The following is a 17,718-nucleotide window of genomic DNA, read 5'->3' on the forward strand; positions in this document are numbered from 1 at the left end:
GGCGGGGCCAAGAAAGGGGCGGGGCCAGGGAGAGGTGTGTCTGCGCTGTGCCGATGTCGCGCCCTCCGCGCCTGGAACGCACCGAAGGTCCCCGCGTGGTGTCGCAGTCGGCCGGAGCCTTTCCGCGGCGCGGTGCAGGTAGGGGTGCTCAGCGCTCCCCTTGCCGAGAGCGCCTGACCCTGCGTGACCTTCAGCGCTGCCCTCGCGCTCTGGGGGAGGTTAATGTCACCGCTTGGGGACAGCTTGGGGACTCGCTCAGCTCAAGGGCAAGGGATTGTGGGGTTCTGATGGGCTCGGTAAAGTGTGGAGAGTGTCTGTCAGGAAACGCCTTTTGTTCTGTCACCTGTGACAGAAGCCTCACAGCACTGTGAGCGGTTGCATCTCCCTGTTTTCATGTTTAAAGCAAGCTTTAGCCTCAGGCTGTTGCATTTGTGCTTATTTTTCTGTTATGTTTCGGAGTTATTGTTGACTGGTTGCGAGCGATGCAGATAATTAATTTACTGGTAATTAAACTTCACCACGATATGACAAGGTGACGCAGTCAATTTTAGGTTTGCTTTCAGATACTTCTCGTCAAAAGATGTATTTCTGAGCAAAAAGAGGTAGAGTTCTTTGTAATTACATGTCCCTTGCATTTTTTTTCAATTCAGCTTCAGTAATTTCTAGTACCTGAAATTTGTCAGCTCTGTAGTGATGGTGTCGTCTACTATCAGATTTCTGTTGTGAGTATCTGAAAGTATGACTTAGAGTCTTGGAGTCATAGAATCATAGAATAATTTGAGTTGGAACAGACCTTAAAGGTCATACAGTACCAACCCGCCTGCCATGGGCAGGGACACCTCCCACCAGACCAGGCTGCCTAAGGCCCATCCAACCTGGCCTTGAACACCGCCAGGGATGGGGCAGACAAAGCTTCTGTGGGCAACTTGTGCCTCACTGCCCTCATTGTGAAAAAATTCCTCCTTATACCCAGTCTAAATCTTTCCCTCTCCAGTTTATACCCATTGCCCCTCATCCTATCACTACAACCCTTTGTAAACAGTCCCTCCCCAGCTTTCCTGTAGCCCTTCAGGTATTGTAAGGTTGCTATAAGGTCTGCTTGGAGCCTTCTCTTCTCCAGGCTGAACAACCCCAACTCTCTCAGCCATTTCTCATATGGGAGGTGCTCCAGCCCTCTGATCATCTGTGTAGCCTCCTCTGGACCCATTCCAACAGGTCCATATCCTTCTTATGTTGAGGGTTCTAGAACTGGACACAGTACAACAGATGAGGCCTTACAAGAGAGGAATAGTGGAAAACAGAGGAAAATGGCAGACTTTTCTGACAGTGGTTTCCCTGTTTTCCTCTAACACAGGGCTTGCTGGGATAAGCATTTTGAGGGCTGTCTTTCAGGAACGATAAATGTAATTCATTGACCAGTTTTCCAAGAAGATGCAAAAAAAAGCATTTTCACAGGGATGGTTACAAAAGAGGTGACACATCTGTTTATCTAGTTTGATTGCTGGTTTGATACTCTGCTAACTGAGTCATATAGATCAGTCTGGTTTATTCTAATATCTATAGAATTGTAACTGCTAAAACGCTGGGCACTGGCTAGGGTGTGTATTAAAAACTTCCTTGGATGAATTCAGCTCTGTTTCACCCAAAAGCATTAGTGATTTCAGTTAACTTAAACATTAAGTTCATTTCAAGTATACTTTATGGAGAACAAACTGCAATTTTAAAAGAAGCCTGTAACAACTTTTATAATGAAATATTAGCATGGGACTTGCCTGAAGAGCATATATAATACTTTTGTACTCCCTATCCAACAGGTACTGGATTCATGATAGTTCTTTTTTCCTCTGAAAAGAGAGATTGGTTCCCCTGTGTTCATAACATTACTATGTGTATACATCATTTCTTGCAGGTTTTTTTCTTTTGGAAGAAAAAGTCTACCTGCAAGAAATAATTCATACACGTAGTAATGCTATGATTGCTCATTTACAGAAGAGAATTAGTTTGTGAAACTTGATATGGGCATTTCATGTAGATAGCTTTCATAGTGTCAGATAAAGTTAAACTTTAGTTAAGCATTTGCTGTTTTTACACTGTGTGCTAAGGGTAGCATAGACAACCTCCGAGCATGTAAGACTTAAAAATATCTTACTATCAAGCTATTGTGTTCAGCAGTACACATGTATACATAAGCATAAAGTATATAAAAATATACTTAACAGGTAGTTTTGGCACTTCTGGAGAGTAGGTATTATTACCAATGGCAGACAAAGAGAACAAGTGGCTCTGCCTTGGTGTAACTCTGGGTAAAAAGGATGAAGGAACCGTTGTGGTCAGCTTCATGAACCCCCTTGAATAGTCATCATCTTCTATGAGGTTTTCTCCATCTTCCTCTCTGAGCCTTTATCCCCATCCCAAATTAAAAACAACCCAAGAGATGGGTGGGGTGTGTGTTTCGTTTTGTTACAGATAATTTCTTATACGATACTATTTATGGATGAAGGCCTGTTGCAGATTTGGTTGTGATTATTACACTTGTTAGGATTATTACGACTGTGTTGACCTACTCTTTTAAATGTTTTTTTTTAATCTTACATAAGAGAAGCACAAGCACTAAATAGGTTTCTGTGGGGACAGTAATGGCTGAAAATGACAGGTATTCGGCACACAGAAAGACAAAGTTCATGTTCCATTAGATTTGTTTTTCTGTATACAGTCCTTTGGCCTTCATCTCATACTATACAGTGTTGAAAGATTTGGCCTCTGCTGCTGAGCACTATTCCCAGGAATGTTTTGGCAGTAGTTCAGGGCGGTCGTGTTTGTTATAAGAATAGAACTGTTTCATTAACCTTGAAATATAAGGTATGTTTAGTGGTATTAGCTGGCTTGACACGATTCCAGTTTTAGTAATTAAAAAGGTATCGTGTTAATGACCGTTAAATTTTTGGTTTAAATTTAATAATTACAGAGGAGTAAAATCATCATCCCAGAATGATTAAGTTGTTCTGTTGGCTTACTTTTTGAAAATGGATATTGCCTTCTCTCAATCAAGTTGGAATCTTCTTTTTTGTTGAAATTTTCTATTAGTTGTAGCCTGATGCCTTGCATCCTGCAGTTGAACAGAGGAGCAGATCTATTTTGGTCTCTCTAAAGACCAAACTTGTGAGGAGTCGGGTGCTCTCAACAAGTGGAGCACAGCAGGATGTTTATATTTGAGCTTGGATGTTGTCAAAATAGGTGCCAGCATTTTGGATACGTGTTTAACTTTTTATGCACAAAGAAATAAACATGCACATCTGTTTGTCTGCGGTTTTCAGTTGTAAAAGCAACTCACATTGTTTTCTGGTAATTCAAATTTGAATTAGAGTTGTCTAGTGGTAGAATGTATTCAGAATTACATTCTGAAATATAATGGAACAACTGCCTTTTTGTATATATATTGAATTGTTCAAAGCAGTAGTTACAAAGAGAAGACAATTTATAAATTTTTATAGCTGTTTGAGCTTTTCTAAGGCTTTACTCAGTATTGCTTTTGCGAGTTAATCTTGGCTGAGATCTTCTGAGTCACTGAAGGAAAAATGAATGAAAATTCCTGTTGTGGTCAGGAGAACTAATTTTTGTCTCTTTGACTAAGCTCGAATCATGTGTTGGAATATCAATGTTTTAGTGGAATATGTGGTTCCTGTTCTTGTGTCCTGTCCTGTGACATCTTACCATTTAATAGACAGTTGATGTGTGGTTTTTTTAGTGCTTTTAGTGTGTTTTTCCAGCCCTTCCTATTTTTCTGTTGGTTATGCTTTAATTTTTTTAAGTTTTGTTTTGGTTTGATTTTGTATGTTCAGTTAACCTGTTTGTAAAAGATTCAAACATCAATGGGAAATTGGCCTGTGAGAGAGTAAGGGGACAAAACTGATGAGAAGTAGATCTGTGTGGAATGAATATAGTAAACTGACAGTGGAAATAATCTTTAATAATACATATTTAAAAGAATATCTGAGAAAGTTTTCTGGCCTCTGTTTCAAACATGCCTTTGGGCATAATTTAACAATTTCAATTTCTAGACCATCTTTTTATAGCGCAGTCATGTATTTTAAAGCCAAGTTGTAAATTTTATGGGTTTTACCTAGGTGTATTTAATTACAGTTGTAACTTGCAGAAGGGATCTGTACTTAGGAAATAGTTTTATAGCTGCAGAGTGAAAGGGTCATGGAGTCACATTCAGGGAGTTCTGCACAGCGCATTAGCTGTTTGAATTTCCAGAGAAGTTGCCCCATGGCACAGTACACAAAAGCAGTGAGAAGCATTGGAAATGTGAGCATTAACTTTTATGGTTCGCTTATCTAGCAATCTCCTCAAAGGATTTATAAAGGAGGTTGCCCTTTCAATTCAGTGGCTTGATGTTGGCTGGCGCTCTAGAAAACTTGGAGCCAAATGATTTTTTATTTTTTATTTTTCCCTCTTTGGCTGAACTGAGATGTGTAGTTAATGCTTTTCTGCAATCCATTTAAAAAACAGCCTGTTGAAAAAAATCACATTAGAAACAGCTATGCATTCAGTTAGCAAATGTTTCTGAAATCTCAGTCTTAACTGGTTTTAATAAGTCTCTAATATGGATAATAAAGTACATCTATTAAGAAATGGCGGAGCAAGACGATATTGCTCACAAGCATGAGCTGACCTTAATGGGAGAAAGTTCTTTTTTGGTCTCTTGCCAAGTCTACAAACAGATGAACTGGCAGGCTCCAGGCTTTCTTTAAAAAGCTCCTGCTCTGTCCATTTTGATCTTGTCAAATGAGAGGTTGCGACAGGCAGTGACACAAACCTATAATTGTTCTTGGTGATGGGAGATCTTGGGGAAACTGTTAAGAGCAAGTTTGAAATTAATATAAGATTTCAGGAGAATTTTGTGTTTACTGAATGTAGGAGGAGGGAAATCACTTTTGTTCTCCTTAATTTTATATTTTGCTGTCATCTAGGACTATTCTTGTATTTTACATGAAAGACGATTATCAGTCTTGGCAAGAGAACAGCAGAGTTTTTACTGTATTAAACTGTTCTGACGGATCATCTCACTAAGTCTCGGTAGATTCATTTCTGGTTTAAATGAGTCCCTGCTGAAGAGGAAACACAATTTTTTGTCATAATCCACAAAGTAAATTTCTGCTAGATCCAATTTTTAATTAACAGACTTTTAAAGAGAAGAGGTTAAAACAAAGAGTCCTATAAAACATTTTTTCTTAACAATCAAAATGCTAAGAATGATGGGTTTGAAATCCCGCCTTTAGAATTCACCACTTTAAATAAACATAACAGTCTGAAGAAAATTTCTGTTTAGATGGAGCTGCTGTCCTTTAGATTAAAAGACAAACACCTCATTTCAGTGAATGAACCTGTTATACACTAAGTATTATATGGAAAAGAAGGTATGGTAGAGAGAAATGGGTAATTGGCAAAGGCTGAAGGAGAGAGAGGCTGCAGGGAAAAGACACTTTTAGTGCTACATTTTACGTGTAATATGTAAAGTGGGGATTAAAATGTTTGTTTACTTTGTTTTTTTCCCAGTTAAATGATAGTACTGGGAGGAAATTCAGACTGAAAGAGACAAAGTCACATTAATTTACCTATCTGGTTTGAAGGAGTGGATTCTGTTAAACTTTGGCATTCTCTTTGTTTTATTTCTAGATGATGGCCAAGCGGAGAAGGTCCTGAAGCTTACATGAAATGTCCTATAGATACTGCTCAGTAGTAGCCCAGGTGGACTAAGCATGTGCTAAGATGGCAATGCAGCTGCAGTATGAACCACTCTACAGAAGTGAGTTGCTGCCAGATTTGTTAGTGTCTCAGTGGCTTGATGGCTGTCACTCGCTCTGTCTCTAAACCAAAGCCATCTTTCTACCAAAGCAATAAAGGGACAGTGCACAATGTGACTACAGAATGCTATTTCCACTTAAGTGAACTGTGAAGAAAGGACTCATGAATTTTGATCACAGGGGCTTGGAGAGCTCTGGTAAGTTTAAGAATTAACTGTTGCAAATCCTGAATGTATCTAACATGTTCCAGAACACCAACCTGAAGACAGCCTTAAGTTTCGCATTCTTTGTATTGTTCAGCTGATATTGCAAATGAACAAAAATGATGAGTGCTCTTAACTAGCTTGTAAGTTCAACTTCCATTGTAAAATGTTGTTTGTAAAATCCTTTGTGTTGATAAACAACACTGGCATGTTTTTTGATTGAAAGATACAGAAGATAGTCTTCATCTTTAGTGGAAATGTTGGAGAGATAATCATTGTATACATTTCATATACAGTATTAAATTAGAATCAATGTTAAACTTAGAATAAACAGAAGAACAAGAAAAATGTGAATTTCCTTCAGAAAAGTGAAGTGTATGCTAAAGCAAATGAAACCTTACAAAATAAGTAGCTGGTAAAATGTAGGTGTGTGTTTTAGTTCAATGAGCAGTTTTAAAGATAAAAATTGAAACTCATCACATAAATCATATTCAAGAAGTCGGAAGGAATCATGGCTAGACCAGTTTTCTAGGAAGCTGTGGAGTCAGGTCAAGATGAGGAACTTACAATGTCAATCAAGTATTGGTTCAATAAATATTCTGATAATTTGTCCAGTACAGAATAATTCCTTTTAAATCTACTGTATTATATTTGTATATACTGAAGTATGTTCTATAGTATATAGAATGTATACTACTGTAGCAATATTAAATATACATCATATTTAATAGTGGTGTACTATTACTGGCATTTACTTACTTTCAGATGCCTGCTCCAGTGAGGATCTTCCTGAGGTAGAGTTGGTGAGCATGCTAGAAGAACAGTTGCCTGATTACAAGTTAAGAGTGGACTCTCTGTACCTGTATGAAAATCAAGACTGTATTTCGTCCCCTGCCTGCCATGGACATCTTCCTCAAATCTCTTCTCCAGTTCGTGATGGGGAGCCATTCCGTTACATGAGTGCGTATATCTGGGGCTAGGATTGAAAAAGCTCAGTTCAAGGGAAGAGATAGAAATAAGAATGGGCATGTGTGATATTGATAAGCAGGAACCTAGTCTGCACTAGCTTAGATGTAATACAAGAGACACCGAGTGTGCAGCAACTCTGTTTTCAGTAATGTTAACCATACTGTGTTTCTTTTGATGATGTTTGCCCTGATATTTTGTGTCAACATTACATTTGAAATACTGTTAATATCTTCTTCTTGAGATAGAAATGGTCTGAATGCCGGATAGGTGGCTATGCGATCAGTGTTGGTAGCTGCCTTCCAGTTTTGAAAATATTAAGTAAGTTATCCTTAAACCTAGCAGATCATAAGGGAGAAAAGAGACAGCTTCCAATCACATGATGAAACATTTAGTATGTTAGTAATCAAATGTATAGAAGGCTGCCAGAGGAACTGAACAGTTACTTGCCTGCAGTTCCAAGTGTTTTCGTATGAAAAGAGGAGAATACATTATAATCACTTTCTAGAAATGGGGAATTCCTTTTTCTTCCATATATTGGAACTTCTGGAACAAACTTCTTGGAAGAGTGAACTTGCTATTTATATACAATCTTGGTATTTATATACAATTCGTACTGATTACCTCTGCCTTATACATGACACTTCTAAGAGGGTTTTTTGTTGTTTGGGCTTTAAGCCTCCACCCAAGGTGTATAGCAAATGAGTAGGTAAAAGTGAATTATTACCTTCAGTGATATATATATAATTCAGTACTTGACAATTTAAAACTATCTTGTTATCAGTTGAATTTACAGGCTTGGAACTCTTTGTACTGTGCGAATTATTTGGAAAGCTGCTCAGTGTTTATTGCTCAGTCTGTTTCTGATAATAATATTGCAAGGAAAACTGATTTTTTTAGTTGAGTGAACGCTTTTGTAGTTCACTGGAAGCAGTTGTGTAGTCAGTGGGATGTGTACTTGCCTCCAAGTTTTAACTATAAAGAGGTGGGGTCAGAGTCCATCAGTGCTGGAAGGGACTTTGCATCAAATGCAGCTCTGCTGAAGCTCTCTGGTCGACACCTGCAGTTACAGTTTGAAGCACAGCGCTCTGAGAGAAGGACTTCAGCCAGTGTGAGCCTGCATTTCCAAACTGCAGCAAGAGGGAGGGATTTTAGTAGTAATGCTTCAGTGAAGGCAGTCTTGTGTTATTTGCCTATCAAGGTACTACAGAAAGTGGTAGGTGTGAGAAGTTCTTCTTAACCATACAAAGTGTCCTGTGAAAAAAGTAAACTGCTTGTGAGAGGTTTTTTTGAACAGTTGCCATGGATGTTTTCTTGACATCCTCAAAAATGAGCTGACAGTAAATTAAAACATAACTGTTAGGCCTAATGTACAAAACTTATTCTATCCTTTAAGGACACTGTAGTAAATGCTGAGTCATACAAACTCAAGATAAGTACGGTTTATGTTTCTCCTACAAACTGTCCAAAGAGATTGAATGCAGTAGTCATCACATTAGGTTTTTTGAGCCTAGTAACTTACAGGGAGATACTGGGAAGGTCCCAGAGAAATACAGATATAAATCAAAATCTAGTTATAAACATTGATGAGCAGCTTGTTAGGTGAAATTTGTATCTTTCTTTCTGTTGGCTAGAATTAGAATAAATTTGTCATACTCTTAAAGCATAACTTGTCTTTTTTATGTGTGTGTCTCCTCCTCAATTTTTATAATGTTTCCCTAAAGAGAGTACTAAACTCATGGTTTGAGTGGATTTGTAGTTGACAGCAAAGGGAAAAAAAAATTAACCAGCACAACAGTTATTGCACTCGAGCTCCTCCTTTTTTTATGACTGCTGCTGCCTACTAGAAGGTTTGTCCAGTGGCTAGTTCGAGTTCACGCTGGCAGTGTTTTCAGTGAGGTGGAAGAATATTCTCTGCATCAACTGTGGTAGCCTAGGAAGACCTGAATTACTTCATATGTGTGAGTAAAGAGACATGGCACAATACAACAAGAATATTAACCAAAATGAAGAGTTGCTTGCAGCTTTCACTGGGCAGGGTGAGTGAGGAGAGCTTCCGCATGTGCGTGTTCACAAGAGAAAAGTAAAATTTCGATCCTGTAGTGTAAGAAAATAACAAAAGTTGTATAGGGCTAAGTTTCAAAGCTGTTAGTTCTGTGATATATCAGAGTAAGTATATTTGGTTTTGATTTTTAGGAACCTACCTACCTGAGTAACCTTATATGTAATTAGTGTAAATCTTTGTTAAGGTGACTTAGCGCCAAATAAAAGCTTTTAACTTGAAATCATGTGGTGGAAACAGTTGCCACAGGAGAGCTGGCTGTAATATTCTGCCTGTAATAGCTGAGACATACTTATCTTTGTGCAGTGAATTTTCCAAATACTAGTAAGCCAGATGAGTTCAGAGTCCTCTCTTGGCAACCAATATCGGGAACCAAGTGGTGCAGTAAAACTGACCTCCCAAGTGTATGTTATGCTGCTGATAGATGGATACTTCAGATTTTGTGAAGTTTCTATTTTTTGCCCTGCTTAGAAATAGAATTAGTAAATGGTACTGCTCTAAGTTCAAAGCTTCCCAATACTTGAACAGTGTGTGTTGAGGTTTTATGCCTACCAATCTACTTGATAAAAAAGTGTTCAGTTTCTGAGTTTGATTTCTTTTTCTCTTAAGCTTTTAAAGAAATGGTTCAGCAACACTTTTTCTTCTATGCTGTTCTTTCATTCTTCTTTCTTTTAATAATGCAAGAGAGTTTATTTCTACACTAAAATGCAACCTGCTTTTGTTCCTAGCATAGCGTTAGTGTTATGTTTTAAAAGGTTAATTAGGGTCAAATGTATGTGAAGGACATGCATATCTTATATAACATAGGTAAAGGTGATCAGCTTGGCACTTCAGTATCTCATAGTGTGCAGTCCTCAGCAAGAACAAACAAGGAAAAGACTTAAGAACAAATATCACTATGTATTCAGAGTATGAATCAGATATACATAAGCTAGAAGAGTCAAGGAAATCTTCAGGAATAGATTTAGACGAAATCCGTAGTAATCTCATTTGGCAGTGCAGTGATGATGGAATTAGGTTCAAAACAGGTTAACTTAGACCTCCAGCTGAAGCAGATACTTCTATATTTGTTAAGTTTATATTGCTGCTGCCGTTACTTTCGTGGTCCTGGTTCAATAAAGCAAAAATAGCAACTTTCTGTAGCACTAGGACAAGCATAAACTTCCATCACCTACGACTGAGACTTATAATTCTGCTCCTGAAGAGAAACGTATTTAAATGGTTCTTTAGAAGTTCTAAGAAAGTTTTTAATAGTGTAGAAAGTAATTTTACACATGTATTCATTTTGTGGTGGTGGTGGATACATGTAAATAAATCACCTATTTCCTTACATTTTAATTCTGTCTCCTCTTTGTTCTTTTTTTCCCCTCCTATCATTCATTTTCTGCCACTAGCTCTTATTGAACTTCCTTCCTCCTCCTTGACTGCGTCTCACAAATTTCCTCAAGGTAATTAAGATTTCTTCTTTAGTAGAATCTTCTATTTCTCAGGTCAAGAAGTAGAACAGACCAGTGCTTTGTGGTTTACCACTGTGTTTTGTTCAGAGTTGTTGCAAATTCTTCATGCTTTGTTTATTCTTGACTCAGTCCTGTTTTTCGAATCCTAGCTGTTCTCAGTTTTTAAATAACTTTACAAACTCTTCAAACTTCAAAGTCGCTCAATCAGTAAGGTAGGATTTACTGCTACATCAGAATTTCAGACATACGTTATCCCATTTCTTTGTAATGGTTTCTAAGGTAATCCAGCGCTTCATAAATGCATTTTCATGACTGATCTTTGGGGTCTCCATGCTTCCTATGTGTAGCTGTCACACATGCTAATGGGAATTTTGTTTCAAGAGTAAAGTCTGCAGGTGTGTTCAGCTGTATTTGGGTATGCTCCAATATACTCTTCTCTCTCTCCACAGCAGGCTGGGGATTTAATAGCTTAACTATTAATATCAAAAAGTTGATATTAAGAGATTTTTTTTTCTTTTTCTAAATTCGAAGGATGTGTGAGTACTTAAAATTTTAACTAATATTGGTGAAAGTTGTAAATGTTCAATACTTTCTTGTATCAGGCTCCCAGAGGAGTATTGCTTCATATTTCTGAAGTTAAGCTGGCCTCCACTGTACTTGTACAGTACTGTATTTGTATATAAACAACAGCCTCTGAGTTTTAGCTCTCTGCTTTCCCAGTTTTCTTGTACTTAAGCTGCTTCAGTATTTGTGGTTTTTTCTTCTCAGTTCTTGGCACAGATAATGTGGAGCAGAAAACGTACAGTGATGCTGACATGGTCAAACATCTGTTAGCTGAGGTATGCTCATCTCTGTAATGCTATGTTCATATATTTGCGGACATGTGTTTGAGGAAGGGTTTTATTCAGCTACTGGAAATACTGGTTCAGTTATCTCCAGGAGCTGCTTATCAAACACAGGGGTGATGAGAAGCTGCCCACTGGGTTGCAGTGTCTCATAAACAAAATTTAACAAAACTGTGGGCACCCATGGAGCCAGTGAGATCTAAGAAAGAAACAGCTTGCTTCTACATTCCTGTTGCTCTTTTGCTTTTACCCTCTCATTGCTAGTCAGGTTAAGCAGTCTGTTCTGGAGAAAGTGTCACTTCAAAGACCACATGCCTAAGCATATGTGGCTTCTTTGTATGATTCAGCAGAGCCTGTATAACCTCTCCAGAACCCAGCACAAAAACCAAAACTCCAGGTTCGGTGCTTTCCCTTCCCATTGTTACTGCATGTGTTTGTGGACGAGAATGTGCTGTATCAAGAAACACAGGTATGAATGTGTTCTGGATCGAAATGATGGAGCATTAATCATTGTTCTAACAGTGTTCATCGATGTGAGAGTGAAGGGCGATCACAGAGTGGAGATGCATTAAACAATAGCTAGGAAAATCAAAAACTCTCTGAATTTAAATCTTATCTGATCAAAAGTAGACATTTGTTCTCATTTTGTGAGCAGAAAGATCGAGACCTGGAACTGGCGGCTCGAATTGGACAAGCCCTCCTAAAGCGAAACCATCTGTTGACGGAACAGAATGAAGCACTAGAAGAACAGTTAGGCCAAACACTAGATCGAGTGAGTATTCTTTTTTCTTCTTTTTTTCTTTTCTTCTTTTTTTTTAATTTTTTTGATGACAGGAAGAATATTAATAGAAATATATTCTTTCGTTGTGAAAGCAAATGATTGCTGCTCCCAAACTACAGAATTCTGCTTAGAAGTCATTCTCCTAATTGTCATAGTTCAGTCAGTTTTTTCAGTACAAGAATGGACTATGAGGACTGGACATGGTAGTTACTGAGAAATTACAAGAACATTAGTTATGGTATATCTACAGCAGGACTGCATTTTCAAAGTGTTTGTTTTGACCATCCGTCAGATATCCTGCTATTAAACTAAAAATGTAATAATCTAAGTCAAAGTAAGTGGTTGGTATTTGATACAACCTGCTACATAACAACTTCACAGGTGAGGAAACAGCCAGAAAATGGCAAAAAAGGAAAAAAAAAATTAAATTAATGAAAACTGAAATCAGCTCAAGATCTTTACGTCATCTGTTCCTTTAAGCACAGTTTCTTGATCTAATCTTTTCTTTGTTGTTATTTCTTAAAAAATTAATTAAATAGTTGACAGCCTATAAAGCCTCCTAAGTTTTTTAAAGCCTAAGGTCAACCGATATAGTCTCAGTTACAGAGAAATGGATTCAGCTGCTTGTGTAAAACAGTATGCTGGTAGTAAATACATACTGTAGGATAGCATAAATTTATGTATTCATGTAAAATTGTAAACAGGCAAAGTAGACTTTATCTGCATGTGATCTGTCTCTACTCTCATTTTTATTTGTCCTGCAGTTTATTTAATGTGTAGACTTGGGAGGGGGTAGTAGACGTCTATCAGTCCTTTTCTCCATGAAGTTATGGTTCAGAAAAATGGTCAAAGTAAAAATGACAGCATGTTAAAATGTAAACATGTATCAAAGCAGCTGGAAAATTATTTTTAAGTATTAAAAAGATAGTCCATTTGTATGTTATCTTGAATTTTCAGTTTCCCTTACAGTGTTAAAATTATGATTTTGTGAACTTTCTATAAAATAAACAGAGCCTGAATGCTATGTGCAAATATAGATCAGTTGTGACCTGTGAGCTATTTTTTATTGACAGTTTAGGCTGGAGCAGTGATGTTCCACAAGCTGCCTAAGTAATACACCATAATATTGTGTAGCTAAAGGATAATTCACAAGCTGATGATCTTTTCTCATAGGTTAACCAGCTGCAGCATGAACTGTCAAAGAAAGATGACCTGCTTCGTATTGTTTCGATTGCTTCCGAGGAGAGTGAAACAGATTCCAGCTGTTCTACACCACTTCGTTTCAATGAGTCTTTCAATATATCACATGATCTGTTGCACTTGGACGTCTTGCAAGATAAACTCAGGGAGCTGGAAGAGGAGAACCTTGCTCTCCGATCAAAGGTATACCCAACTTACAGTGTACGCCACATATGCTGCATATGAAATACATCAGGATGGTTAAAAATTTAACATTTGGGCTTCTTTTGAAGCATATGACTATTTTGTGTTGCTGTATTCAAATCATACCCAAAGGCATTCCCTCCACCACTCACATCCTTCCATTTTCTTCACTACTCCTCATTATCTCCAGAGTCCTCTGGTAGTCCTTTCTCAATGCCTTTATGGTGAAAGAATATGTAAGCACCCAGCAAAAGTACTTGGACCCATCAGACCCTCAAGTTTGTGCAACATGTTTTGATACAAATCTGACTGCGGTTAATACTCGTGTTTGGAGAATTCAATTGCATTGACATTACATTTTTTTTGTCAGCCTGTATTCAGTATCAAGGGTTAGTAATCTACTCAAATTCTTTTAAAGACACACTTAGTTTTGACTATGTGATTAGTTTCTGCGTTTTAATTGATCTTTCATGTGTAAAACATGAATACAGGAACTGTGCCATTATAAGAACTAAATGGCCAGACTGAATAAATGGCTATAAAAGTCATGGAATAAACAGCTATGGTTGCATGAATCAGAATTTACAGATGTGGTGCCTCTTCTTCAGAGGTGGCAAGTGGAATTTGTGAAATAAGGAACTGGTTAAAAGCGAGATATGTTTGTAAGAAAGGTGGGGGGATGATTGTTTGGTGCATATGTTTTTTTGTTTTGGTTTTGTTTTTTTTAATGTGAACCTTTCCTAAAAGCAGCATGTTACAACAGAGACTAGTTTCCTTTAATGTGAGGAAAATGTACTTTTTCTCTTGTTGTCTACAAAATATTCATCCCAAGATGCACATCCTTCCTAAGACTCCCTAAGACCAAATGAATTGTTTAATAGTGCCGGAGGAGAAGGTCACATTGCTTTTATTATGCTGCTAACCCTGTAAATGATTACAGAACTTTACAGACCAGGGATTATTTCAGTCTATATTAGTGTGGAAAAGTGGAGTTGAAAAGAAACTGGTATAATTCTGTGATATAATGTAACCTTGGCTGACTTGAATAGCCTCAATCATATTGAGTCTCCTTTTCAAGTTTCAAGTGATAGCACAATGTAAGGAAGCGTTTATGTCTTCTTTTTTTGCTTGGGTAATGTAATAAACCCAGTGATTAAGTTTTATGGTGACTCACTTACTGGCAAACAATCTGGAATATAAGATGACTTAAATGTGTAAAATTTAATATTTTAAATCCACCTCACCATTGAAACAAAAGCGGGAATCTGTTGTGCTTGGTGTTGTTCTGATACTTGGTTTCTGGCCCAGAAAATTTCCAGTCTAAACAGACTGGTTGGGGAATACCCATCTCAATATATGTGTAGATAAACTGAAATCGAAATACCCATAATTTTTTTGAAGGCTTGCCACCTGAAGACAGAAACAATTACGTATGAAGAGAAGGAACAGCAACTGGTCAATGACTGTGTCAAAGAGCTCCGTGAGTATCCAGGGTGTGCCTTGCAATGGCAAAGCAGTATTTGAAATACCTAGTGCCTACACCTTCTTAGCTATCCCTGAATCCAAACCTAAGCTTCAGTAATTTATGCCAGTTATTCAAGTCTTGCTTTTTACTCAAGTGCAAAATTCTTTCTATATTTCAGCAGGTTTCTCTCTGGCATAAAATTCAGGTACCTGTGCTGTGTGTTGAAGGAGAAAATGAACACAAAATCAAGTGCTCATAAACCTACTAAACAGAAGCCTACAGACACTGGAAAATCAACAAAATATACTCCTTGTACAGAATATTCAGCACATATGACATTGAAATCTATCGGTGCATAGACTCTTAAATGCTCATTCTAAATTACTATATATTTATGAACAGAGTTTATTTTTAAACTATGTGTTATGAACCAAAGCATTTAAACTGGCAAGTGTTTTAATTTGTCTAGAACAGTTGTCCATATTTCCTTTGGGGACTACTTATTTCCAAAGAATTGCAGCTAATCTTATACAAATGCACGTAAGTGTTCTGAAACAGTCCTTTTTCTGGTTTGGTGATTGTGTAACCTGGTAGTACAGTTTTTTATCTGTAGTCATTTGATGTGTGCGAATTATTTTGTGCTTAATAACCTTTTAAGATAATTTTTTCAGTACAATCACCATAAAGAAAACTGGATTGCTGCTTGATTTTTCTTGTTTCAGATGACAAAATACTATGAATTGACACTTGGTTGCTGATTTACTCCGTTCCCTCTGAGAAATTATATATCCTTTGCAAATAGAAGTTATTATATATAAGGTCTCCTAATTTACTTCACTGAGAATGTCTGTGAGTTCTGTTTTGTCCAATTCCATAGCACATGTAGGCATGCTAGGTAATTTGGACTCACAGAAAGAACCTTCTCCCGAAAGATGTGTAGGGTACAGCTTTAAAATTTGTGTCTTTGGGAATAAGATACCCAATTGTAAGCCTAAATGTCCACAGGCCCATGGGCAGGACCCTGTTCTGCAGTAGATGTGTGAGGTACAATAACCATTAAATTTGTACTGTGACCTTTATGCAAGATTGCTCAGACTTTATTATGACTTTGTTATGCTTTCTGGGCAAGGATGCAAGCAGTGCTGACAGCATAAAAGTATTTCATTTTTTTTTGAGTTGCTTTGCCATCTCACTTGATTAAGTGCTTGCTTAAAGGAAAAAAGAAACTGAAAATTCTGTGCAGTGGGTCTTTGAGGGACCAGAGTCAGGAGCTGAACAGGTGTGTTATATTTGACAAGGTCTGACAAAATGCCTTTACTTACAGAGGATAGTAGTTAATAACAGGGTCAGTTCAGAGCCTGACTTATTCACATATTCCGCATCTGGCCTTGGTCATGAGCCAGTGTGTAAATTGAAATAGTTTATAACAGCTTACCTTGGATTTTATTATGGTCATTTCACATACCTGTGATATGTATTTCAATTTCTGCGTACTTAGGTCTTAATACACATGTGTTTGAAGTTAACGCTCATTCTCTTCCTCCTCCCCACTGTTTCTCTTTATCTTTTCCTTATGAGTATTCTAAGGCACCTACTCTTTGTGCTATGGGTTGATTTCCTTAAAGTATTGGTCATTTTGCAGATCGTTGTTGACTTTCACTGATCTTTTCTGGTTTGGGGGTTCATTTTGGTTTTTTGTCATCTGTTGGGAAAAGCTACTAAGTTCCTGTTACGTTTTGTAGGGCAAACGAATGCTCAAATTTCCAGAATAACGGAGGAGTTGTCAGAGAAGAGTGAGGAGGTGGTTCGCTACCAGGAAGAGATCTCATCCCTCTTGTCTCAGATTGTTGATCTTCAGCATAAACTCAAAGAAGTAAGTAAATGCTGATGAAGATCGTGTGCGCCACATGCATGTGTGTGTGTGCGTGCCAGTGCTTACAGCAGGTAAAAATTGACTTGCAAGGGGGTTACGCTGCAAGAGAATAACATTGCGAGAGAGTGGAAACTATGGCAGAGGATCTGCTGTGAGAATTGGCTGAGAAAATAAGTGCCTTTTTGTGCTTTCAGCATGTGCTTGAAAAGGAGGAGCTGAAACTTCATTTACAAGCTTCTAAAGATGCTCAGAGACAACTGACAGCAGAGGTACTTAAGGTTTCTATATATATACATTTAGATAAATGTTCAGAATAGAGTATAAGAGAATGGAAAACTAAGAATGGGTACTCTTGCTTTTTAAATATATGGGGCTTTTCATTTTTGGTTGTGGTTTGAGTCACATGATTGGAAGAAAAGAATAATTATTTTCACACAAATATTTTTGTAGTTCACAGGAATGTGAAAGGCAAGGAAGATGTCCATCTAGGGAGGTCTTATTATTCTTAGTTACAAGGAAAAGAGTGTTTTAGTGTGAATATTACTGATTGTATCAACAATACTGTAGTTCATTAGATTTTAAGGAAGTTCTCTTTTTTTGCTTCTTTTGCATCAGTAGTTACTGCATTTGCAGAGTTTTTCAATGTATTTTCCTCTTGGTTTTATCATACTTTTTTCCTCTTTCGAGTCTTAATTTGGACTTCAGGCTTCACCACTCAGATTGGTATAGTCTGTATGCTGACGATTGTCAGGTGTTAAAATGTGCCATGCAGTTGGAAAAATATTCCGGTGATGAATGGGTTGATATACATTTCTGTAGATGTTAATTCAGTTTCGTTCTGTCTTTTCTTTGAAGCTTACTGATATCACACGATGT

At 37.5% G+C, this 17,718-nt stretch overlaps 1 protein-coding gene across 2 annotated transcripts in view; it reads left to right on the plus strand.

Annotated features, from left to right (window-relative positions):
* The window catches only part of TRAK2 (trafficking kinesin protein 2), a 25,609-nt gene continuing 7,891 nt past the window's right edge, over positions 1-17,718 (plus strand). The window contains exons 1-10 of one of the 2 annotated variants that reach the window (XM_054070063.1): positions 1-138; positions 5,680-6,004; positions 6,776-6,970; positions 10,433-10,486; positions 11,264-11,334; positions 11,996-12,112; positions 13,295-13,504; positions 14,906-14,984; positions 16,712-16,842; positions 17,037-17,111. In XM_054070063.1, coding sequence (XP_053926038.1) covers positions 5,971-6,004; positions 6,776-6,970; positions 10,433-10,486; positions 11,264-11,334; positions 11,996-12,112; positions 13,295-13,504; positions 14,906-14,984; positions 16,712-16,842; positions 17,037-17,111 — 966 coding nt within the window. In that variant the 5' untranslated portion in view covers positions 1-138; positions 5,680-5,970. The remainder of the gene's footprint in view (positions 139-5,679; positions 6,005-6,775; positions 6,971-10,432; positions 10,487-11,263; positions 11,335-11,995; positions 12,113-13,294; positions 13,505-14,905; positions 14,985-16,711; positions 16,843-17,036; positions 17,112-17,718) is intronic. The other variant, XM_054070064.1, reaches the window with a different exon arrangement.

This window comes from Cuculus canorus, chromosome 6 (genome assembly GCF_017976375.1).
Source record: "Cuculus canorus isolate bCucCan1 chromosome 6, bCucCan1.pri, whole genome shotgun sequence".
Lineage (NCBI taxonomy): Eukaryota > Metazoa > Chordata > Aves > Cuculiformes > Cuculidae > Cuculus > Cuculus canorus.